This window comes from Neomonachus schauinslandi, chromosome 6, assembly GCF_002201575.2.
Source record: "Neomonachus schauinslandi chromosome 6, ASM220157v2, whole genome shotgun sequence".
In the NCBI taxonomy this organism is placed as follows: domain Eukaryota; kingdom Metazoa; phylum Chordata; class Mammalia; order Carnivora; family Phocidae; genus Neomonachus; species Neomonachus schauinslandi.
In genome coordinates this window covers 27,609,095-27,634,588 of record NC_058408.1, presented here as the reverse complement: position 1 = coordinate 27,634,588, position 25,494 = coordinate 27,609,095, and the positions used below count along the sequence as shown (strand labels likewise).

Below are 25,494 nucleotides of genomic sequence, written 5' to 3'. Positions count from 1 at the left end.
GTGCGAAGGAAGGTATATTTGAGCTGGACTTCAAAGAGGGCTAGGATTTCGACAGCTAAGGCTGGGGGGAAGGGCATCCCAGGCTGTGAGCATGAGGGGCATGAAGAAACACACGAGGCCGGGAAGACACGTGGGGCCGAGATGGTAGATGGAGCTGAAGATTACATGTGGCATCAGGAATTTGAACTTGTGCTGTAACTAATGAGGAGGCCTTTTCAGATTTCTCAGCAGGACAGCGACACAGGCAGTCTGGCATTTTAAAAAGATCTTTCTGGCAGATGTGTAGCAGCTAAGAGTGTGGATTCTGGACTCACACTGCCAGGGTTCAAATCCTGGCTGTGATGCTGAATTAGTTAAGGTAAGCTAAATCGTGTGACAAATAGGCCAAAACATGTATAATGGCTCAAACACGATAGAAGTTTATTTCTGGATCCTATAATAGCCCAAAGTGGGTGTTTCTTCTTGTCAAGTGGCCCTCCTCCGTGTGGTGACTCAGGGACCTGGCTTCTTAGGATCTTGCCATCCCCACAACCTCACTGTCTTTGGCATCCAGCTAGTGGAAGGGTAGAGAGACCATGGAGGAGACAGGCTGGCTATTTAAAAATCCTGCACTAGGAGTCAGGGGATGGGGTAACTGGGTGATGGGCATTAAGGAGGGCACGTGATGTGATGAGCACTGGATGTTATATACCACTGATGAATCACTCAAGTCTACCTCTGAAACTAATAATACGCTATATGTTAATTAACTGAATTTAAATAAGATAAACTTCAAACAAATTTTAAGAAGTAAAAATCCCTTCTGCCCTGGCTGTTCCTCCCATTGCTCTTGGATGGCGCTGTCCAACAGAACTTTCTGTGATGGTGGAAATGTTCTAAATATGTGCGTCCAATATGGTAGCCATTTGCCTCATGATATTTTGAGCACTGAAATGTCCCTAGTGAAACTGAGAGCTGAGCTTTGAATTTTACTAACTTATAATTAATTTACGTTTAAACAGCTACACGTGGCTGGTGGCTATGGTATTGGGCTGCGCGACTATAGAGAAAGGAGAGGATGGATTTTGGTGGATAGATAGTGGTCTCTGGCACAGCAGTTTAATAACTGGGTGTGATTGGGCAACTTATTTAACATCTCTGTGTCTTACTTTCCTCAACTATAAAATGGGTATAATAGTGGTATATACCTCTTAGGCTGTGGTGAGGATTAAGAGATCATTCAGGCAGGATAAAGAAGATGTGGTATATATATACAATGCAATATTATGCAGCCATCAAAAGGAATGAGATCTTGCCATTTGCAACGACGTGGATGGAACTGGAGGGTATTATGCTGAGCGAAATAAGTCAAACAGAGAAAGACATGTATCATATGACCTCACTGATATGAGGAATTCTTAATCGCAGGAAACAAACTGAGGGTTGCTGGAGTGGGGGGTGGGGTGGGAGGGATGGGGTGACTGGGTGATAGACACTGGGGAGGGTATGTGCTCTGGTAAGCGCTGTGAATTGTGCAAGACTGTTGAATCTCAGATCTGTACCTCTGAAACAAATAATGCAATATATGTTAAGGAAAAAAAGAAGAAGAAGAAGGTAGCGGGAGGGGAAGAATGAAGTGGGGGAAATCGGAGGGGTAGACGAACCATGAGAGACTATGGACTCTGAGAAACAAACTGAGGGTTCTAGAGGGGAGGGGGTGGGAGGATGGGTTAGCCTGGTGGTGGGTATTGAGGAGGGCACATTCTGCATGGAGCACTGGGTGTTATGCACAAACAATGAATCACGGAATACTTCATCTAAAACTAATGATGTAATGTATGGGGATTAACATAAGAATAAAAAAAAAAGATCATTCAGGCATAGCACTTAGTGCCCCGCACATCATCAGTGCTCAACCAAGGGTGTCCTGTGGATGACTTGGAGGCAGGGACTCCAGTTAGGAGAATATACAGCAGTCCAGGGAGACACCCCTCCAGCCTCACCTCTAAATACTGCCCTTTGCTCAACCAAACTATGCCACGTGTTCTCCAAACTCCACGGCACATACTTCCTATAAACCATTTCTCTCTTTGCTTGATGCACCTGTCCTTTCCTTCGCTCTACCTATTGAACTCCTGCCCTGCTGTCAAGATCCGGTTCAAATGCCACATCTCCACGAACACTTCCTGGTCTTCCCTACTCCGTGTGATCTCTGAAGGTCCAGCACCTGCCACGTCGTGCCGAGGCCACTCATCTGATTGTCTTGTGCATTTGTCCCTGCTGGACTATTTCTCACCTATCTCTCTACCTTCCACTTTCCCCCGCAGAATGCTCTGCATATTTTGAGCAGGCAACAAACATCCATTGCACTGACTTGAATCCATCAGGGGCAAAGAGAGTTGCAAAGACATGTTCCCTGGACAGTTAGAGCCAGAGAGTACATCTACACAGCACCAAATGAAGCAGGGCTTCGCCAATTACCCAGGTCATTGAATGTGTATAGATGTCCAAATGGGAAAATTCAGGCCACCCCACTGGTATGTAGTTTGCAGTATTTCTTTTGACATTTGCAGTTTTTATTCTCCTTTTAGCTGACATGCCTTTTACTTTTTGTCTTTTCCCACTGTCTGGTAGGCCATTCCTGGCAGAATTCCTGTCCAGAAACTGCCAAGGAAGGCTGAAACTACTCAATTTGGCTGCCTGGACATGAGTCTAGTGAACTGTAGAAGGCTTGGTGATAGCAAAATCACGTGGGACTTGTCCCCTGGTCTCTGGGGCCCTGGGCAAGCCTCACAGTGCCTCTCAAGATTCTCTAAGTGCCTTTTCTGACATCCGCCTCAAAATCTTAAGGATGTTCTGCCAAATATCCTAGATACTCTTTTTTTTTTTTTTTTAAATATTTTAGGCGTTGCAAGCCTGTGGTCTTTTTTTTTTTTTTTTTTAAAGATTTTATTTATTTATTTGAGACAGAGAGAATGAGAGAGAGAGAGCACATGAGAGGGGGGAGGGTCAGAGGGAGAAGCAGGCTCCCTGCCGAGCAGGGAGCCCGATGCGGGACTCGATCCAGGGACTCCAGGATCATGACCTGAGCTGAAGGCAGTCGCTTAACCAACTGAGCCACATACTCTTAAGAGCCCATTAATGCTTTTCATCAATCCATTTATCTAGACCTTCTCATGTATTCATTCTACAAATATTTGTTGAGCTACTGTTCTGTGCCAGCATTTTGGTGTTTAGAAGATGAAACAAAGTTTCCATTTTCAAGAAACGTTCATTCTAGCAGGGGGGAAGAAAATAGACACATATATGTCAGATATCAGTATGTTCTATGAGAAAAAGAAAAGCAGGGTCTCTGGTTACCTATGGCTACATAACAGATCAGCCCAAAAGATAGTGGTGTGAAACAGTCATGTATGGTTTCTCATACGTTTGTGGATTGGCTTGCCTGGGGAGCTTTGCTGCTGGAGCCTTCCCCTGGGCTCACTCATGAGGCTGCAGTCAGCCAGAGGTTCAACGACAGCTAGAGGCTCTGAGAAGCCTCATTCACAAGTCTGTGAGTGGGGCCTTGGTGCTGGCTGTTGGCCGGTCCTCTCCACATGGCCCCTCCACAGGAGGATAGCCCGGGCTTCCTTGCATGACACAGGCTGAGGCTTCTCGTGACTTCAGACCAGCTCACACCATGGCCTCTCTGCCTCATTCTGTTGGTCAGGGCCAGTCACAAGCCAGCCCAGTCTCAGGAGTGGGGAAGTAGAGGCCACTTCTTGATTGGAGAAGCCACAAAGGATTTGTGGCCACGTTTTCTTCTCCAGCTTTATTGAGGTATCATTGACATATTGTGTAAGTTTAAGGCATACAGGCTGTTGATCTGATACACTTATTACATATTGCAAAAGGAGAAGACTTGTGATCACTTTTAATCTACCACACAGGGTAAGGGAACTTGATTGATGGACTGTGCTATATTAAATAGAGCAGTCAGACGAGTCCTCTCTGATGAGATGTTATTTGGGCAGAGACCTGAATGAAGTGAGGGTGTAAGCCATGCAAATATCTACAGTGTTCCAGGGAGATGGAATGGTGAGCTGAAGCTCTGAGGTCAGGCCAGTGCAATTCTTTGCATTTACGATAACACCGCAATAGGAAGGCTTTAAGGGAAAGTGCTCTTCTGTTACTTATCCATTTCTCCTTGTGTGACGGTAGGGAATTCCTGAACGTGCTGAGCAGAGTTAGAAGGGGGACCCTTAATTTGGAGACACTGAGGTATGAGGGTGGATCCTTTATAAAATCTAAGACCGGAAAGAGTCCATCTGAGCGGATCAAGTTTTGAGTCATTGGAAGGAAAGGTGTAGGATTCACGAAGGAATGGAGCAGAGCAGAGCAAAGCAGGAGGGTTTATGCTGTAATTACCCAAGATCACCATGGGAGTCTGAGTGTAATCGGGTAATTAGTGTGTGTTGGGGGGGGGAGGTGGAGAGGGGGCACAATTATCCAGCTCACTGGCTGCCAGACGGTTGTCACTGCTCTTCTGGCCCTTGGGCTGGGTTTCTGGCTCTACCTGTGGATTATTAAGTGTAATGACCTTGTCATGTAGGGGAACCTGTCATTATCTCTGTGTTAACATAGTATTTACCCACAGAACCTACCAAGTCACTCTGTGATTAAAGGGCCTCAGCATGGTCCCCTGCCCTGGCATTGGATAGTCCTCTCATGAACGTGGTCAGGGCAGGGATGGCTTGAAAAGACTGAGAGAAGTTGGGCTGGGGTCATCCTGGGGGGTCAAGAGGGACACTGTACCTGAGACTGTACCACAGACTTCAGCCACGGGAATCTGGAGACACCGAGGCAACCCCCGCACAATCAGGCACATTTCCACATGGGGCTAACTCATTGGCCACTGAGGGAAACAAAAGTCAACTTTAAAGTCTTGAAAGTTAAACAAATATAAATAAAGAATAACAATAAAATCTTGAAGGTTGAGGGGCACCTGCCTGGCTCGGTTGGTGGAGCATGCAACTCCTGATCTCAGGGTTGTGAGTTCGAGCCCCACACTGGGTGTAGAGATTATTTGAAAATAAAAATCTTTTAAAAAATAAATTTAAAAAAATCTTGAAGGTTGATTATCTCTTCTGAAGTCTCTCATAGCAGTGGTAGGGAGAGAATCCCATCACATAACATAGAGCAAAACTCCCGGAAAGTCTTCTGTGGCTCTTACTCCCTACTCCCCAGTCTCCTAGTACTGTCTTCCCCACAATGCAAGCACTCCTCTTTTGGCAGGGCCCCCTTGTTGGTCAGGGCCAGTCACAACTTGGGTTGCTACTACTTTTTCTTTTAAGATTTTATTTATTTATTTGAGAGAAGAGAGAGACAGAGTACGAGCGAGAGGAGGGGCAGAGGGAGAGGGAGAAGCAGGCTCTCCACTGAGCAAGGAGCCTGCCATTACAGGGCTCGATCCTAGGCCTGGGATCATGACCTCAGCTGAAGTCAGACGCGTCACCGACTGAGCCACCCAGCCACCCCTACTTGCTACTACTTTTTAAAATTGCCTCCATTGTTTGCTGATTGTATGTGTGACACATGTTCATTGTAAAAAAAAAAAAAAAATCAGGAAATGAAGAAACGCATAAGCCATCCTGCCACCACCCAAAGATAAGAAGCACTGATCTTTCTGATAGACACGACAGAGGCCGTAGCTAGCCAAAGTAGTCACCTGACGGAACCTTCCAGAATCCCTAGTGTGAGTGACAAGGTGGTAAAGATGGCTTCATTCTCTCCTCTGTCCCTTCCCCAGCCATTGATGTCTCCAGAGGCTTGAGGTATTTTCCTCAGCCAGTGGGGACTGTTCCTGAAGGAGTCAGTTCCAAGTATCCATATCCCTCATGGGTATCCTCAAAATAGTTCTGCTGCCAGGAAGCCTTCAAGCCTGAGGATTTGTGGAGTAGGAATGGAATATGAACATTCCAAAAATGTGTTTCTAGGCACTGACAGCTGGATCTGACAAATTGGAAAACACATCTCTCCGGCCAATCCCAGAGCCAAGTTTGTGTTTCTCAGGGGCTGTGACATGCCCTGTTAAGCCACCCTTCTAATGACGGCTCTGCTTTCCATTCCAGAGACCTGAATTATAATGAGCTGCAGGAGTTCCCCATCGCCATCCGGACGCTGGGCAGACTGCAGGAACTGTAAGCATCTCTCCTGGTTTCCGGGGGTGTCCTCTTCTCTGTTCTCCCAAGGGCAGGGGCTGACGCCTCCAGCCTTGGGCCTCCCTCACACCCTCATCTCCCGTGGTCTGTAGAAACTGGAGCTGGGTGCCCTCCCCGGCCCCCAGCACGGGTCTGAGTAGTCACAGACCTCATTAGTTTGGCATGGAGCGTTTCCGAGTAGTGTGTCATCAGCAGAAATGGCCGTGGGCCCTTCCAGCCTGGAGAGACACATGGCACACGACACCTCCTGGTAGGCTGGGCCTGGCACTGCCCCCACCTTGGTTGGGGTGCGTCCAGAGATGAATGAGAAGAGGAGCTGGGGGCTGGTTAACTGGGTCACTCCTCAGCACCTGATTCCAAGGAGGAGATGAGAAGCTGGATGCGGTTCCCCACGGACACTTCTTCTTTTTATTCTGTTTTAGCACCAACTGTGCCAAGCCCTCTGCTTGCTACTAAACATAATCAAGGATTCAGATAGACCTGGGCTATCCCCGAGGACCCTTTAGGTCTGTCAGGGACCAGGACAGAGCAGCTTCGGGTTGGTATATAATTCCAGCCCTAATTGTACAGTAGTAGCTAAAATGACCGGGAATCCCGAGTGACGTGGAAAGAACATTGTGGATGAATCCTTCTGAGATTAGTCTTACAGGATGGATGGGATTTAGGTGGCCATGACGGGGGGTGGGGGGGGGTTGGCCTTTCAGACGGAAGAACCGAGTAGGTAGAGATTGGAAGTTCAATGGGCAGAGAGATGACCACAAGAGAGACCAGCCTTCCTGGAGAAGAGGCTCTTGGCAAACAGTAGGAGATCTATTGTTAGTAAAGCAGCACCAGATTAAGGGAGCCTGACATTTCTGAGCAGAGCCCCACACTTTCAGGCAGCCTAGCATCTTTACTCAAACTACCGTCTGAGACCTGCTGGACCAACCCCATGCCATGCCCCATCCCCTCCCACCAGAAGCTGGAAGGTATGAAGGCCAGTTGTGTGTAGCAGATAAGGAGCAACCAGACCAACTTGGGGGAAGGGTCGGAAGTCCTCACTGCCAATGAGTCCCCAATGAGTATAGGTGTGTCTGTTTGTCTGTCTGTCTCTGTATCTCTACATCTACTGAGAGAAAGCTGCTTGAGGACAAGTTTAGAGAAACTTCTAAATCTCTCAGAGCTTAGCTCAGCATTAGACATAAAGGAAGAGTCCAAAAACATATAACGAGCAAATTCACGAAGGACTGAGAGAGTGAGGAGAGCAGCCTAGGCGGGTGGCACGGGCAGGGGGGTCTGGGGGGACCTGTGGGGAGAGCATGAAGGTGGGAATAATAAGGGGAGGGGAGGGAGGAGAGAGAGGAGGTGGGGGCAAGGAAGCATGAGGAGACACTAGAAATCTCCAGTGGAAACAAGGGTGGCTGGGAGGGGCTTGCTCAGCCTGGATCGTGTGTTTCTCAGTCCAACTTTTATCTTAAAATGTTTGCCCCAACTAACCAAACTCATAATTCCTGGCTTCCAGAGCCCTGGACACTGAGCTGGTACCTCCCTCCTTCTGCCGTTGCCCTTCTAGATTCCTTAGTCTCCAGGTCTGGAGGCCAAGCCAGCCTCCATTTGGGGAACATCTCTCATCCCTGCAACCCCCAGAAGCTCTGTTTTTCTTACACACCCTCAGCTTCCTCTTGGGGACCTTGCGGGGTTCCCTCCACAAATGACTGAGGAGAGGACGTGTCTCCTGGGATCTGAACTCAGCCTCCTGCTCCCAAGTTGCTCCCCGGCCCCCCGGCTCCCTGAGGCTCCACTTTTCACTCCTTTTACAAGTGTCAGAGAAAAGGACGGGTGTGTTATGGAATGGACACGTCCCAGGCAGGAGGTGAACCCCATATCTCCAGGCTGACGTCTCTTTGGTCTTATGGCCTTCCTAGTCAGCTTTCCAGAAGCTTCATGGAATTCCATCTCTCCCTCTCCACACCTCTCTCCAAGTCCTCACTGACTCATGGTGTTGTCTTCCAGAGGGTTCCATAACAACAACATCAGGGCCATCCCAGAAAAGGCCTTCATGGGGAACCCTCTGCTGCAGACAATGTGAGTACTCACTTCTCCCGTCTCTTGGTGCGGAGCTGTGTTTGGGGGAGGGGGGCCGGGGCTGGGGAGGCCGGACTCTGGGAGGGGGTGCCTCCCCCTGTGTGCTCTTTCCCCGTCTCGTGGGTAAGAGGACGAAGCAGAGATCGGCCTAGGTCCCAGCTCAAAGGACTGAATAACTAAATTCGGTGTTCGGGTCTTTTTCTTCCAGACACTTTTATGATAACCCGATCCAGTTTGTGGGAAGGTCAGCATTCCAGTACCTGCCTAAACTGCACACACTGTAAGTTGGACCTCCCCCAGGCCTCCCTGCTTCCTGCCACCTCCTGGCTCCCTTCTGCAGCTCTCACACCTGCAGCCCCCACTACAAGGCCTGGTCTTCGGTGCTGCAGCCTCTGCTCAGGCCTATTCCCAGATCTGGCTGCACTGAACAGCCTCCCTTCAGCTCCCCACGGCTTCCTCCCAGATCCCAGATGAGTGAAAGAGGGCCCTTCTCCAGAGCCCAGGAGTTTTATCTGGCCTCTTCAGGGTCCTGCTCCGGGGAGCTGTTCCATAAATACTTGCTGAAGGAACCAGTGATGGGATAAGGGTCTGGTTCTCCAGTGACCTTGGAGCATGGGTCCCTCGGCCCTTTGCTGCACCACCTTCACTGCTTTGGGCCCGACAGCATTCCCTGTTTCCTTTCTCCCATTCTTTTCATTCCCAGCCCAAGTTCCGCTTCTTCAAAAATCTTCCACGGATTACACGCCACACATGGCATCCCAGGAACATAACTAACATCTTCAAGCACACACTTCGCCTTCATGTCCATTATCACGTTTCGTTGTCACTCTAACCGTGTGAGGTGGGTGGTGGTAGCACATTTTGTAGATGGATCCCGAGGCTCCCGGGCTCTGCTCTGCCCTGAGCTAGGACCCTGGACTCCAGATCCGAGAGGCTCCTTTCTGGACCCTACACTGCCTCCCTGTGGTCTGGCAGGACCCATTTTTGCTGTGCCTGGTTGGGTCCCTGTCCTCACCGGTAGGGGACAGCAGGGAGGGGAAAAGCCATCAGTCTAAAGCAATCTAAGAGAGAGCTGGTGGGAAGGTTGTAATAAAGCTTTAGTGGATGATGATTTGGGGGAGACCCTATCTCAGACTCTAATAAGCAAACACCCGCAGCCAGGAACTTTTTCAGAAGCTCCCATGCTGGAGCCTTTTAGACAGACGCCATTCCCATGTCCCTTGCCTGTATTTTTTTTCTTTGTTCATTTGTTGTGTTTTGCATGCTGGGGCCCAGATGCCAGGTTGTGTTCTCCCGTTGGGGGCTCTTAGGGGCTGGGCCAACTTAAGGAAATGGAAGTTTGGACCCTGCTGAGCCAAGCTCCGCCCCTACAGGGCCTGAGTAGCTGGAGTATTTTGAGGCTGGGGGGAAGGATAACATTTCCCCAAAAGGTAGGGTCTCTCAAGGGGAGATCAATGATGGTGGGGAGCCCAGATATCGAGATGCTCTGACCCCACCCTTCTGAGTTTGTCGCATCCGTTTCCAGATCCCTGAATGGTGCCACGGACATCCAGGAGTTCCCAGATCTCAAAGGGACCACGAGCCTGGAGATCCTGTGAGTGGATACACTCAGCCTCTACCCCATCTGTGCCCCTGCTTCGCCCGCAGGAGCTCTTCTGTCTGCCTGTCCCCCAGAAGGCTGCCCAGATCCTCTGCTTACCCCTTATCTGGCCTGCTTCTGCTGCTGGCTCCAGCTTGGCCCGGGGGTCACCTGGCTCAGCCCCAGGGGCCCATGGCCATCTCCTGATATGGCACCGCTGCAGGCAAGGCCGGAGGTGGCAGATGGTTTGGGGGTGAGGAGGCTGGTCTTCTCCTGACCATGCTTGGATTTTTCAGGCATGACTTCAGAGTTCCTAATCCCAAGCTGTGAGCGTGCTGAGGACCTGTGACAGGGGGAGCAGGGTTGTGGAAACACATCTCCTTTGCCTTTCTGAAGCGTGATTCCAACAAGGATTTTCTCATGTTTTCTATTACTATAGCCTGTAGAGTGGGGGAGGGGTGTCAGAGCACAGTAGGCCCTCAATACATTTAAGAAGATGAATGGAACAATCAAGCAAACACCCAGAGTGAGTGGTAGGAAGCCAGCTGGCCTGCCCCATATCACACAGCTCATTCATGGCGTGGCTGAGACAGGAACTCTCTCTCCTCTGTGTCTCTATTGTCTTCCCCTAGATTTGCTGGCATCTGGAAAATTTTCCATGAGGGAACTAATAGTTCCCCAAGAATGACCTTGGCCTTGGGTCTTTCTTGGGACACCCTGTCCCTAGCCAAACCTGCCCCCACAGCCCTCTCTGTCCCAGCCCCGGGTCCTTCCCTTCTTTTCCACCCCTTCCCCCTTCCCCGGGGCACAGGGAGCAGACTCCATGAGTGGTTCCCATGGCTCCGCTGGGGTTGTTTTGTTTCGTCTTTCCTATCTACTCCCTGCCCACGGCTATCCCCCCTCTCTAAGGAGGGCAGACGAGATTCTAGTTCCTGTCCTATATACCCCGTGTTGCCGGCGACCACTATGAGACAATGGGGGGGGACACGATGGGTGGGGGGGGTGGGCTGTCTGCCAAGCAGAGAGCCCTTGGGCTGTGTCTCTCTCTGTCTGTTGCCCACCCCCACCCGCCTCCAGTCCCAGGGGAGCTCTGTGCTCAGACACCAGGCCTGCTGCTTTCTCTCCCTGCGGCCCCACGCCTGCCCTGTGCCTCCTGCCCCTTCTGTCAGCTCAGAACTCCCATGTCAGTACCAGGCCCGGAGCTGGAGACGGGGGGCCGGGGATGGCAGGGCCCTGGGCCCGCTGCCAGTTCTGTCTCTGCTCTCTCCGCAGGACCCTGACCCGCGCAGGCATCCGGCTGCTCCCACCAGGGCTGTGCCAACAGCTACCCAGGCTCCGAGTTCTGTGAGTGGCTCACGAGCATTCTCCAGTCTTGGCATTGTGCCCTTGCTCCCATGGGCTGGCAGGGGCCCCTCCTGCTTCTGTACCCCTGGGTTACCTCTCTTTCTGGAGAGTGGGACAAGTTGGGCTTCTGCTGAGAAACTGCCCCGGGAGGGACTGGGCTGTCCTCTCTTGTTTGGGGCAAAAGGACAATGGCCTTTGGACTCAGACGAGAGTTTGAGGCCCAGCTTTACTAGCTTACTAGCTATATGAATTACTAGCTGTATGAATTTGGACTCCCTCTCTAAGGTCTCAGGGCTTCGATGCCTCATCAGCAAAATGTGGATAAATGTGTGAGGATTGAAAAAAAATGTACGTCCAGCACATAGCACGTAGTGCTAGGACATACTCGGTGCTCAGTTGGTGGTGTTACTTATCCAGTAAGAAGACCGTTAGTCTCTTCTGGAACCATAGAGGTATTTAAGTGGCCTGTGAAGTCAAGGGGAGCTTTCCTCTCCCTCCTGAATCCAACCGGAATCTGAGGCTCTTCCGCATGGACCCAAGCCCACAGCTCAGGATGGGGAGACTGGCCCAGGATGCGTTGCACATGCAGCAGCGCTAGACTGGGTGTCTGGGGACATGGGCGCCAGACCCAGCCTTGCCACTGACTGGCAGTGTGTCCTTGGCGGGTTCTGTCCCCTCTCTATGCCTCGGTGTCCTCATCCGTTAACGAAGGGGTTGGGTCCGATGAGCCCTACAGGCCCCAGCTTTCCCTCCCTGGGACTCTGTGCGTGGGGACTACAGGTGATGTTTACTTGGGTTGGCGTTGACCAGCTTGCCCAGTAAGGCCTGACATGGTCCCTGCTGACCGTCTCAGAGTCTCTGCACCCTCTGCTCCTTTGCTCATCTCCATGCCCCTCTCACTTCCTGTCCCCCTCCCCCCAGGACCCTCCAGGGTCCCCCAGGCCTTCATGTGGTTGAGGGCAGCCCTGCTGGAAAAGGAGCTCCCCATCCAGGCCCTGCGGTGAGGAGCGGGACTCAGCAGGGGGAAGGGAAGAGAAGTCTCATTGCCATGAGGTGTGTCAACAGCCACATCCCTGCAGGGTCCTCCCAGCCCTTGGCTGCTTGACAGGAAGGCACGTCCTGGCCAGAGCTGCTTCTCCTGGCCCCCAGCTTCACCCTCACCTGGTCTCAGGTCTTCACCTGCCTCACCTGGCCCTTTCTTCCCATGCCAGGAGAAGTGGGGGGCTCTCCTTTCCTCCTCCTAGTACGCGGGGGGTGTAGAACTGAGCCAGGGTCTGAGCCTAGTCTCATCCAGTCTCTCTTCCCCAGGGAGTTGTCCCATAATCAAATCGAGGAGCTGCCCAGTCTGCACAGGTGTCAGAAGCTGGAGGAAATGTGAGTTGGGGGGGCAGGGGCAAGGTGAAGGCATGCGAGCCAGACTTGGGGCACGTCTGAGGGGAGGGGGTCAGCGTGCACACTCAGACATTTCTCCCTTCTCTGAGCTTGTTATATCCAGGGGTTAGGGCTGGGGGCTCAGCAGAGGCCTAGACGAGGCCTCCAGGGACCACAGATGATGGGCCCACGCAAACAGTCCCAAGGTGGCTCACTGAGGGTCAGTCACAACGATGAAAGTCAGTAGTGATTTGGGCCAGTGGGGGGCCAGGGTCAGGCACATCAGGGCTGGGAGGCAGGACACAAGTGTGTCTTTGTGCACACGCACACTTATACACAGGAGGAGAAACCCAGGATTCACATTTGACAAGGAAAAAAAATCACTTAAAAATTGCTCTAAGCTCTTTTCACCCAGCTTCTGTTTTTTCAAACTTGCTGGGTCTCCTGAGCCTCCCATGTCTGTCCCCTGACCCTAGGCAGGGCAACGTCTTTTGGGGCCCAGGCAGGATAGGGGTGTGAGGGTCTGTCCTGTTGGTCTAGATGCCAAAGGAAAGAGGGTCTTCAGCATTGCTGAGGTACAGGCTCCATCTCCCATTCAGAGAAGCAGTCTACTGAGCTCTGCTCCCCAGCTTGGGCCAGCCACTGGGTCATCCAAGGGCGGGGCAGTGTTCTGCTGCCGGACTAAGGTCTGGAGGACCCAGGGGCGAGGTTGGCTGGGCTGGGAGCCAGCCCCGGTGGGAACCCTGGAAACTGACTCCCTTTTGGGCCACAGGGATGGTTTTGTGGCTTTGTCTCCTGACCCACTTACCCAAGGCAACCGGATCCCCTTGTGCTCCCTTTAATTCTGGTGACTTCCGCAGGCTGGGCCCTTTCTTCCCATGCCAGGAGAAGTGGGGGGCTCTCCTTTCTTCCTCCTAGTGCATGGGGGGCGTGGAACTGAGCCAGGGTCTGAGCCTTTTGGCTCATCCAGTCTCTCTTGCTGCCCTAGCGGCCTCCAACACAACCGCATCTGGGAAATTGGAGCTGACACCTTCAGCCAGCTGAGCTCCCTGCGAGCCCTGTAAGTATCCTGCAGCATCCAGGGGTGGGCCCTACAGGGGCCCCCTGTGCCCCTTTCCCAGGCATGCTCCATACCCATAGCACACATGGCGGTGGCATGCACAAAGCCTCCCTGCTCTATATCCCTGCCGCCTCTGCGCGCGCGCGCACGCGCGCACACACACACACACACACACACACACACGAGGTGCCTCCCCCTCCAGATGGCTTCTGAAGCCGCTTTTCCAGCTGGTACCCAGGAGTCGATGAGGCTCTGAAGCCAATCTGCCAAATCCCTTTTTCTGTCGCCACAGCCAGGTTCGGAGCCAGGGAGCAGGTGCCTTCCCCAAAAGGCTGAGAGTTCTGCTACTGGGGGCAGCTCACATGGGGAGTGAGAGGAGAACTCAGGATGGGAACAGTGAGTCCTCCACATCTCGCTGGTCCCACCTGTAATACCTCTCTGTCCACAGGGACCTGAGCTGGAACGCCATCCGGTCCATCCACCCTGAGGCCTTCGTGACCCTACGCTCCCTAGTCAAGCTGTAAGTGCTCACTGCACTCTCCTCCCACTTGATGGAGACCAGTCAGGACCGTGGACTGGCCAAGGGGGGGCAGGAGGGCCCACCCCAGAGTAGGGACATGCATGAATGTCTGACCACACATCCTGGGGAGGTGGCCTCCAGCCTAATCAATCATTCTGACAGTCCGTTTGACAGACTGGGGGGCCTGATAAACAGAGAGCCTGCCTCCTGCAAGCTCTGGAATATCATCTGCTAATGTTTGGCAACATTTTGGCGGCCTCAGCCCTCCCAGTGCCCCCCTGTCTTGGGCCCTACCCCAGCCTCTACACGTCCCAACAAAGGATGTTTGAGCCCGAAACTCCTTCACGACCTGGGACAGTGGCAGCAGATGTGGGAACCCAGGGTCTCAGCTCAGCGGTCCCCTGCATGAGCAGTAACTCTAGAGGGCTGCCATTCTGCAGGGTGGCAGAGGATCACAGGTCCGCTAAGTTACATAGGATGCCAACGGGAGCATATAGTGCTGGCTGCATGGTCATTAGGTCAGAGCTGGAAGGGACCTCTGATGGGGCTGCCATGTACTGTGGTGCAGGTTGTGTACTGCATGCACAAGGGCTCCCACCCAAGGGGGAGCTGACTGCCTGCTTGCATGTCCTAAAGGTGTGTCCACCCCGACAGGACCCTTTTCTGATTAATGCCCAGACTCCTTATGGGCTAGCTCCAGCTCTGGCCTTGGAGATCATCCAACCCAATCCCTCACTTCACAGGGGAGGCCTCCAGGCCCAGGGGGAGAGGCTCGCTCAAAGCAAGGCCAGAATGCAAGCCTCCCAGGTGGTTCACAGTGCCCCTCCTGTCTGCCACTCTCTGGGCTCTGGGCCGTAGCCTTGTAAAACTCGCACTTTGGTCTTCCCTCTCCTGTTTGCTCTACTCCTGCCAGATAGGTAGGGTGGATATTTTTATCCCTTTGAAAGATGAGGACATTGAAACTCAGGCAGATTTTTGACTCCCCTTGGTTATGCAGGGAGTCGGTGACAGCGCCAGGTTTCCTGCCTTCCAGTCCAGGCTGTTTCCACGATGCGCAGTCTGTGGTCCTGGTGTTTGGTTTGGAGCCCTGGTTCCCTGTAATGTGTCTCCAGTAGAAGACCATGCATGTCCTCATCTCTGGCTACAAAGCCATCCCTGCAAAACAGAACGGATGACCAAACCCCTGCATGTAGCCAGAGGCCAGCTCTGTCCAATCCCCGACTCTGGCCTCCCATGTCGTCAGAAAAGCAGGGGAATAGGGACAAGCAAGTACAGGCAGATGCCCTAGTGGGTGGACAGGGGCCCTTGCACGGGGCTGGGACCTGGGCATAGGAGCTGTGGTTAAGGGACTCTGTGACCTACAAATGGGGATGGCTTGGCATTACCTTAGAGCAGTCCCTGGTATATAGTATTTGATGAATGAATGAGTGAGTGAGTTATGCGTGGTGCCTCTATAGCTACCCTTGACCGTCCCCCCCCCCCCCCCCCCAGCATTTAGTGCTCTCGTCTCTCTATGCTCATCTGTCCTCTGCTTCTCTCCTCTTGCTTCCATCCCAGGCACCCTGGTCACACCCTTAGCACAGCCCTGCCCCTCAGCAACCCCACTGACTGCCAATAACCCTGACCATCCACTGTCCTAGGGACCTCACAGACAACCAGCTGACCACACTGCCCCTGGCTGGACTCGGGGGCCTGATGCATCTGAAGCTCAAAGGGAACCTGGCTCTATCCCAGGCCTTCTCCAAGGACAGTTTCCCAAAACTGAGGTGAGTGCCTGGCTTTCCCCCACCTCTAGATAGGTTTGCCCCAGAGTCGCTGGGGAGGCCATGGAGGGACAGAGAGAAAGCCTTAGGGCTTCACCTCAAGAAAAACCTGATGGCCCAGAGGCATAGGGTTTGGCCACTACTGAGTGGGAAGGGCTCAGGCCTCTCCTTCCTCATCTCATTCATAGCATTTCTTTCTGTCCCAAGCATCAGCCCCAGGGGACGCTGAGCCCTCCTGTGAGGACAGGAGTAAGGTGATGTGCAGGCCCCCCGGACCTCCTTGCTCCTTGTCCCCTTCAGTACACGCAGACTGCCTGTCCTCATTTGGGCAGTGTCTGGGCCCCTGTGGTCAGGAGTGGGAAACAAGCAGCCCAGCCGGTCCCTGGTGCTAATGACATCCAGGCCTTCTGCCTGCAGCAGGACCACAGCCTGTGTGGCCCAAGCCAGCTAACGAGATGCCTGGAGGCATCTGCCCTCGCCCTCAGAGGGCACCAAATTCAGCTCTGCTGTGCCCAGGGGTGGGGCCAGGGGCAAGGGCGTGGGTCTTACTGAGGGCAAGGGTAAAGCAAGAGTCACTAGGAGAATCCCCGTCTCCTGGAATCTGAATGAAGAGTTGCTGGCTGGGAGGGGAGCAGAGCACCAGAGTGCTGTGTGATCTTGGGTGAGCTGCTCCCCACTCTGAGCCTACTGAGGGGACTCCATAAACGATGGAAAGTTTATCTTCCCATCTCATTCTCAAGATGAGTGAGGAAAAGATTGGAAGATGCCAGAGACCTTCAGAGGCAGAAGCCAGACTGTAAGATCTGTACAAAGAAAGCCCAGGGGGCTGCCTGCACCGTAATCGGGGCACTTTGGGGTTGAAAGGCCGGTGTTGAGTGCCGGGTCTGTGGGTTGGCATCCTAACATTCCTAAGGCAGCTCATTTTGCCCCTGTGCCCCCTCGGCCCCCAGGATCCTGGAGGTGCCCTATGCCTACCAGTGCTGTGCCTATGGTGTCTGTGCGGGCTTCTTCAAGGCCTCTGGGCAGTGGGAGGCTGAGGACTTTCACCTTGAGGAGGAGGAGGCTCCGAAGAGGCCCCCGGGCCTTCTGGCTGGACAAGCTGAGAACCACTGTGAGTGATGGGGGCCCTGGGCTGGGGGGGGGAGTTTCTTGGAGAGGAAGTTAGGGAGGAGGCCTGGGGGACCCTGAGAGGGGCTCTGGCAGGGACTGAGGAGGGAAACCCCAAGGGTGACCTGGGAGGTGACCTCTACACCTTGTCTCTCCAAGGACGTAGCCCAGAAGTGCTTGCGGAGAAGATGAGGATGACAAGGACAGTAGTAATGTTTCCATATTTGCCAAGCCCTTGGCGATTCGGAAGGTGCTCCCTGAGCTGCATCTTACAGAGCACCCCTGCCCTCATGGCTCACATGTTCCTTCTCCACAGCTGCCTCCTGGCTACACGGGCCCTTGAACTTCAGGGCATTCTCAGAGTGGACATCCACTTTCTTTTTTTTAAAAAAGATTTTATTTATTTATTTGAGAGAGAGAGAATGAGAGAGAGCACATGAGAGGGGGGAGGGTCAGAGGGAGAAGCAGACTCCCTGCCGAGCAGGGAGCCCGATGCGGGACTCGATCCAGGGACTCGATCCAGGGACTCGATCCAGGGACTCGATCCAGGGACTCCAGGATCATGACCTGAGCCGAAGGCAGTCGCTCAACCAACTGAGCCACCCAGGCACCCGGACATCCACTTTCTAATCAACCTGAGCCAAGCAGGATTTAATTAAATCAATTAAATTAAACCTGCTTAAAAAAAAAAAAGTCCCCTCATTATATGTCCTAGAGCCAAATGGAACAGCGTGGGGACTATCACAGGCCACTAGGTACAAGAGGACCTTGCTGAGAAGGGCCCCGTGCGTCTTGAGTCACATGGGTCTGTTTCCGGAATGGTTGGGGTAAAAGGAAGGAAGGGTGGAGGTAGGCAGCTGAGGGGGCTTAAGGATCCTCTGTCAAGTGGTGTCTTAGATAAAGGGCAGAGAGGAGGGCTTCCATCCTCCTCACCTTCACCCCATGTGACAACACAGGTAGAATTAGGAAGAAGCACAGAAGGGCCCCTGATATTTGGATTTCTTTTTCAGTCTCTAACCCCCTCTCCACAATATGTCCATGGAGAAGCTAAACAGAAAAATCAAAATGAAACATGTAAGAAAAACATCTGTGTTGGTGTAGACAGACCTGGGTTCTAAACCCAACGACACTGTTTACCAGTTGAGTTGCCGGGGACAAGCTATTTAACCTTACTGAGCCTTGTTTCTTTGATCTGTGCCATGAGAACGATACTACACATCCACAGGCTGTAGAGGCCGGCACTCACTGGTACTGCCTACTGCTCTTACGGGGAGCCTCCCCGTGTGCGTGCGGGGGGACGGTGTGTTGTCTAGTCCGGGACACAGCTTACGGAGGCCAGTGTTGTGCAAGCAGTTAGGGGGTCTCTGGGGTCTCTCTCCCAGACCCCTCCCTGGGGAGGGCGTGAGGACCCCATGAGGAGCCCAGTGGCCAGGCTGGCTTTAGGCCGGCAGACAGCTGTCCCCAGGGGACATTCCTGATGTCTGTCTGCTGTCCACTCCCTCAGGGGGCTGGAAGGAGGAATGGAAACTTTCCTTCCTCAAGGTGAAACTTTCCACCAGGCTTAGGTCTTGGAGAGCCACAGGGCGTCAGAATCGTGGGCTGCCTGCCGCCGGTAACGGGAGCTAGGGCAGGGCCCCCCACTTCCTGTGGGAGCTAATAAGCCTTGAGGAAGAAAGCCAGGCGCTTCGGCTGCAGCCAGATTTGATTTCCTCCTTGTTTGAAGAGTGGTTACTTAACACCTTGGCTGTGACTTTCCCAGCCTCGGACGGAGTCCGCGGGTTTCACCCCTTGTATTTCATTCATGCATTCTGATTTCAAAGAATTGCTGAGCTCCATTCTGGAGAGCCCAGGTGGGCAGGGAATGGAAGGTAGAGAGGAGAGGAAATGCCAGGACTCTGTGGGCACACCTCGGCCTCCTGCCCACCCTGATCGTGTCTGGGCCAAGGGCAGCTCCACAGAGCCTTCCTGCCTCCTGGGAAAATGCCCAACTGAAGGTGTTTACCCTTTAAGTGGGGAGGAAGGAAACAAACCACATGAGTCAAAGATGGGGACAAGCATGACACTGAGTCACCTCTCCGTTACATGTGCGGTGGAGGATGAGCCCACGGGGCACTGTCTCTGAAGCCTGGGTAACGTACAGGCGTCCTTCTGAAGAGAAACAAGTCTCTCGTACCACTTAGGGCCTCAGACACCTTGCCCAGTCTCACTAGAGAGACTGAAGTCTTATTCTTAAAAAAAAAAAAGTCTTTCAATGATGAATTATTGCCGCAAACAAGAGTTTTGTCTTTATAAATGATAAGATGTTTTAAGATGATCATTTCAAAATTCTTATAGAATTTATGGACCCCCAAGATATCCCTAACACCCCTGGAGTTCACAGGCTCTGGTTTAAGAAACACTGCAATAGTGACTAAGAGGAGAAAAAAAATGCTACTTGATTCAAACAAGTTACAGAGTTTCTTTAACAATGGATTTATCTTTCTAATCCTATTTTCTCAGGCTAAGGAACTGCAGGGTCTAGACTTAGAATGGGAAGGATCAGTAAAGATCTATCTTTTTAAATTTTTTTATTGTTATGTTAATCACCATACATTACATCATTAGTTTTAGATGTAGTGTTCCATGATTCATTGTTTATGCATAACACCCAGTGCTCCATGCAGAATGTGCCCTCTTTAATACCCATCACCAGGCTAACCCATCCTCCCACCCCCTCCCCTCTAGAACCCTCAGTTTGTTTCTCAGAGTCCATCGTCTCTCATGGTTCGTCTCCCCCTCCGATTCCCCCCCTTCATTCTTCCCCTCCAGCTATCTTCTTCTTTTTTTTTTTTCTTAACATATATTGCATTATTTGTTTCAGAGGTACAGATCTGAGATTCAACAGCCTTGCACAATTCACAGCGCTTACCAGAGCACATACCCTCCCCAATGTCTATCACCCAGTCACCCCATCCCTCCCACCCCACCCCCCACTCCAGCAACCCTCAGTTTGTTTCCTGCGATTAAGAATTCCTCATATCAGTGAGGTCATATGATACATGTCTTTTTCTGTTTGACTTATTTCGCTCAGCATAATACCCTCCAGTTCCATCCACGTCGTTGCAAATGGCAAGATCTCATTCTTTTTGATGGCTGCATAATATTCCATTGTATATGTATACCACGTCTTCTTTATCCATTCATCTGTCGATGGACATCTTGGCTCTTTCCACAGTTTGGCTATTGTGGACAGTAAAGATCTAGTCCAGCCTCTCACTCAGCATAGAAGTGCCCTTTCTCACATCTGGGACTTTCTGCTCCAGCACCTCTGGGGACAAATTATGCCCAGCTCGTGCATCTGTAAAGCTGCCCCCCCATCCCCTCCAGCCCCCCCAAATCAGGAGAGCGTAAAGGTTAAATCCCTGGCCTCTGTAGTCAGACAAAGTGGGGTTGGACTTCCGCCCTGTAGCGCACCGGCTGGGAGACCTGGGGCGAGCCGCTTCACTTCCATGAGCCTCAGTGTCCTCATCTGTCAAATGGTGTCAAAGGACACCTGCCTCGTGCGGCCACCGGGAAGGTTAATGAGACCATGAAGATGACTTGCTGGGCGGAGGCTGGCACAGAGTAGGGGCTCAGAGACTCTTAGCCCTTACTGTTACATAAATCTGTTAGTTGACACAGTGCATTCTGACGTGAGTGCTTGATCCTCTTCCGTCTCCATAAGCTCCCTGAGAGCAGGACCATGTCTTCGTCATCCTCGAGGTCCTCTGCACTTGCCCGAAGCCCAGCGAATGGCAGGCATTGCATGCAGCGCCTGGGGACCTCAGGCCCACCTCTCTATTGGTCAGCTCTAAGTGTGGGAGCTGATGAAAACTTCTCCATTTGAATTGTTAATTTGCCTCCTACGACCCATCCTGATTCTACCCTCTGCAACAATACAGCATATAGGAGCACAATTCCTTTATGCCTGAAGCAAAAAAGGGCCCCTGATATAGGGGGCCTCAGCTCCTTGCGGATGGCCTCGGTTTTCCCACTTACTCTTGCCTTGCCTAAGTTAATCCCCCAGTGGCTGTGACCATTTCTCAAGTGTATGGCTTCTACTCGCCCACTATCCCTGGTTCACCTCCTCTGAAGCAGCTCACTACTCTGTCTTAAGAAGATGCCCTTCCTGGGGCACCTGGGTGACTCAGTTGATTAGGCGTCAGACTCTTGATTTCGGCTCAGGTATGATCTCAGGGTCGTGGAATTGAGCCCCGCTTCAGGTGCTTGCTGGGCATGGAGCCTGCTTAAGATTCTCTCTCTCTCCCTCTCCCTCTGCCCCTCAACCCCCGCTTGGGCTCTTTCTTTCTCTAAAAATACAAAAAAATAAAAAAGAAGATGTTCTTCCTAGCACATGGTGTTCACAACTGGCCAGGGAATTACAGTGGGGGACTGGCCAGTGTGGAGAACTATTTGATTACCAGCTCCCATTATTAAGGCAGCCTCCACCCTAACTCTAAGCAGCATGCACGGTAACTAGGCTGCCTGGAGGGGACACAGCATGCTGAGTTATAGGATGAGACGAGAGAGTTTCAGATACAAGTTTGCTGTAAAGAACAGACAATGCAAATAATCCACATGTGGATAATAGGAACTGACTGAATGTTTACACCCAAGAGTAGAACAGATGTGCATGGCTGCTGGGATGACCTGTGCCGAGCAGATTGAGTTGGGGATGACTGCTTAAAGAGGTGGGCATTTGGAGAAAGGTGGAATTTGATTGTCACCAAGACCTGGGCCCCAAGCCACTTTCTCTTCTCACCTCTCAGATGACCTGGATCTGGACGAGCTCCAGCTGGAGATGGAGGACACAAAGCCACACCTCAGTGTCCAGTGTAGCCCCATTCCAGGTGAGATGGGTGCCTTGGCGTGGGGGTGGGGGCAGGACTGGGGAAGGAGTACCCAAATATTTAGATGAGATGCCAGTTCAGCCTGGCATGTTTATAACCACTTCAGGCACCTTCTTTGCCTAAGAGCCAACGTTCTGGAGGGAAGAGAGCCTCTCTGGTGATTCCTAGGGAAGGAGCTGGAGTTCTTCCCTTGAGTGGCCCTTTGGAACAGCAGTGGGGGAGGGGTGACAGTGGGGAGAGAGGAGTCAAAGCAACTTTCACAAATCAGCCCGTGAGAAGTTAAACATCCGGGAGAAAGTGTCTCTCATGGAAGAGAGAAGCAGGAAAGAATGTCTTGACCCCACTGATCAGGGTGGAGTGTGGCACTGCTTCTGAGCACTCTCTCAGTCTAAGACTCGCAGAATCCTAGAGCCACATGGGCCTCCGCAAGGTCACCTTCTCCATCCCTCTCTGCTCTCCTTCTTTAAACTCTCCAGGGTGGAAAAACTTCACAGTACCCCTGGATGACTCCTTATAGGCCTATCCAACCCTTACATCTGAGAAAGTCTCCTATAGAGTCTCACCTGAATCTTGCTGTAAAGAAAGAAAGAGAATTCTCTTTCCCTTTGATGCAGTGCACCCTAGCCTGTTTAGAGTGAGGAAGCCCCTGCCCCTGTGTATAAAGTGCTAGCAGGTCACCCCCAGAAGGCTGTAGTACATTGCTTAAGCCGGGACAGGATCTGGTCGGAATGAACAGAAGGCAGTGAACAGTGTGCTTCTCTATTTCGTCTCCCCTCCATTTTCCAGTTTGACATCTCTCTTTGGCTCGCGCCCCTTGGCCTTCTCTCACTGCTCTCTCTGAGCCAAAATAGTGCTTGCCGACTGCCAGCCCCTGCCCGCAGCGCTCAGTGGGTGGAGCACGCCCTCTAGTGGCAGCCCAGAGCAAGAACACCAACGCAGTCTGGAGGAAACGTGGTGTTTTCTTCCTGGCTTGGAAACCCCCATGCTTCACGCTGCCACAGAAATTTCACCTCTGAAAACGAATAATCAGCAGTGATGAGGTTAAAGAGGAGGCTCCAAAAGGCAAAGTCCAGCTTGAACTTGCTTTAAAAATAGATCGTGCGTGCAGATGGTCAAATAAATTATCCATATGGGCAAATATTTACTACGCAGCCACGGAAAACATGTTTTGAAGGAAGATAAAGATTTGGGCAAGTGTGCATCGTAAAATTTTTACTTAAAAAAGGGAATTAAAAACTATATACGGAAAATCCCAATTTAGTTTAAAAACGTATATGTATGTATGTATTTTTTTTAAAAAATGGAAGGAAACATACCAAAACGATGAATTCTTTCGGAGAGGTGGGATGATAAGCAGTTTTAATTTTTCCATGTTATATTTTCCAAACTTTCTACAATGACCATCTATTATATGGTAGTCAGAAAAAAAAATGTTTAAAAAATAGTTCCCACAAAAGCCTCTCAGATTCCCAAGCTACTAGAAATACATTGCAGAACAGGAGTCTGAAGCCAAAAGAAATGAAGACATAACATGTCCAAAGTTACAGGGTGATTTAAGGACAGAACCTGAGGGGAGAGATGGAAAACACCACGATCTCAGCCATTTGTGCAAAACCAGGTTGGAAAAACCCAGAGTCATCCGTATTTTCATTTACTTATTATGCTTTTCTTCCCAAATACTGATTGATTCTGTGAGTACTAACTGTGGTCTGTCTCCCCGTCACAGAGCAAGGGAGAGCCAGCCAGGTACAACATCTGGCCAGTGCTTATGCATGGCCGGGTCCTTAGTGGATCCCTGGGCACTGACGGGGAGAAGCAGAGCCCTGGGACGCAGACTGGTCCCCTCTCTGGGCAGCCCCTCACACCTCTGTGTCTCCGGCCTGGCCGCATCCCAGTTTGGATGCCCCCTCCGCTCCTTTATGCCACCTCGCCCCTTCCTGTCCCCTAAATCCTGCTGCTTTGGAAAGACGGCTTGGCTGAACGTTTCCTCAATGCCTGGGTTTGCGCTGTATGAATCTGTACTTTGTGTACAAGTTGGTTTATTATGTGTTTATATTTCTACATGTATTGGGTGAGTGTTCACTCCATTTGCAGCTCCTTGGAAGAAGAGCTGTGTGTGTCCCCACTTCCCCCCACCCTAACCCCACCTGACAGTTCTCAGAGACCAGGTCAGCCTCCGTCACCCTGGGAGTTCTCTGAGGACAGAGGCTGTGTCAGCCTCTCTGGCCTCATCCCCAGGACCCTCGACCCAGCAGCCTCTGACCCAGGGGTAATGTCTGATCCTCTCTCCCATAGGCCCCTTCAAGCCCTGCGAGCACCTCTTCGAGAGCTGGGGCATCCGCCTGGCTGTGTGGGCCGTCGTGCTGCTCTCCGTGCTCTGTAATGGGCTGGTGCTGCTGAGTGTCTTTGCTGGCGGGCCCGGCCCCCTGCCCCCGGTCAAGTTTGTCGTAGGGGCAATTGCGGGTGCCAATGCCTTGACGGGCATTTCCTGTGGCCTCCTAGCCTCCGTCGACGCCCTGACCTTTGGCCAGTTCTCCCAGTATGGAGCCCGCTGGGAGATGGGGCTGGGCTGCCAGGCCACAGGCTTCCTGGCCGTCCTGGGGTCCGAGGCCTCCGTGCTGCTGCTCACCCTGGCCGCCGTGCAGTGCAGCATCTCTGTCTCCTGCGTCCGGGCCTACGGGAAGGCCCCCTCCCTGAGCAGCGTGCGAGCCGGGGCCCTGGGCTGCCTGCTGCTGGCCGGGCTGGCCGCCGCCCTGCCGCTCGCCTCGGTGGGAGAATACGGGGCGTCCCCGCTCTGCCTGCCCTATGCCCCCCCTGAGGGCCGGCCAGCTGCCCTGGGCTTCGCTGTGGCCCTGGTCATGATGAACTCCTTCTGCTTCCTGGTAGTGGCCGGCGCCTACATCAAACTCTACTACGATCTGCCGAGGGGCGACTTCGAGGCCGTGTGGGACTGCGCCATGGTGAGGCACGTGGCCTGGCTCATCTTTGCCGACGGGCTCCTCTACTGCCCCGTGGCCTTCCTCAGCTTCGCCTCCATGCTAGGCCTCTTCCCTGTCACCCCGGAGGCCGTCAAGTCTGTGCTACTTGTGGTTCTACCCCTGCCTGCCTGCCTCAACCCTCTGCTCTACCTGCTCTTCAACCCCCACTTCCGGGATGACCTGCGGCGGCTCTGGCCCTGCACGGGGACCCCAGGGCCCCTAGCCTATGCTGCTGCCAGCGAGCTGGACAAGAGCTCCTGCGATTCCACCCAGGCCCTGGTGGCCTTCTCTGATGTGGATCTCATTCTGGAAGCTTCCGAGGCTGGGCGGCCCCCTGGGCTGGAGACCTATGGCTTCCCCTCAGTGACCCTCATTTCCTGTCCGCAGCCAGGGGGCCCCAGGTTAGAGGGCAGCCATTTTGTAGAGCCAGAGGGAACCCAATTTGGGAACCCACCACCCTCCATGGATGGAGAACTGCTGCTCAGGGCAGAGGGAGCCGTGTCAGCAGGCGGGGGCCTGTCAGTGGGCAGGGCCTTCCAGCCCTCTGGCTCCGCCTCTGCCTCACACTTATAAATGTCCCTCCTCACTCTTTGCTTCCCATCTCTTCCCTTCCCTCCCCTCCCCTCCCACTCCATGAATGATGGCTGCTTGTAAAATAAAT

The 25,494-nt window shown here is 52.6% G+C and overlaps 1 protein-coding gene across 1 annotated transcript in view; it reads left to right on the top strand.

Moving 5' to 3' along the window:
* The window catches only part of LGR6 (leucine rich repeat containing G protein-coupled receptor 6), a 116,834-nt gene extending 91,340 nt beyond the window's left edge, over positions 1 to 25,494 (top strand). The window contains exons 7-18 of the mRNA XM_021682464.1: positions 6,090 to 6,158; positions 8,172 to 8,243; positions 8,452 to 8,523; positions 9,769 to 9,837; positions 11,095 to 11,166; positions 12,475 to 12,540; positions 13,526 to 13,597; positions 14,046 to 14,117; positions 15,758 to 15,883; positions 16,831 to 16,991; positions 21,775 to 21,855; positions 24,151 to 25,494. Of these exons, the coding sequence (XP_021538139.1) occupies positions 6,090 to 6,158; positions 8,172 to 8,243; positions 8,452 to 8,523; positions 9,769 to 9,837; positions 11,095 to 11,166; positions 12,475 to 12,540; positions 13,526 to 13,597; positions 14,046 to 14,117; positions 15,758 to 15,883; positions 16,831 to 16,991; positions 21,775 to 21,855; positions 24,151 to 25,406 (2,188 nt within the window). The 3' untranslated portion in view covers positions 25,407 to 25,494. The remainder of the gene's footprint in view (positions 1 to 6,089; positions 6,159 to 8,171; positions 8,244 to 8,451; positions 8,524 to 9,768; positions 9,838 to 11,094; positions 11,167 to 12,474; positions 12,541 to 13,525; positions 13,598 to 14,045; positions 14,118 to 15,757; positions 15,884 to 16,830; positions 16,992 to 21,774; positions 21,856 to 24,150) is intronic.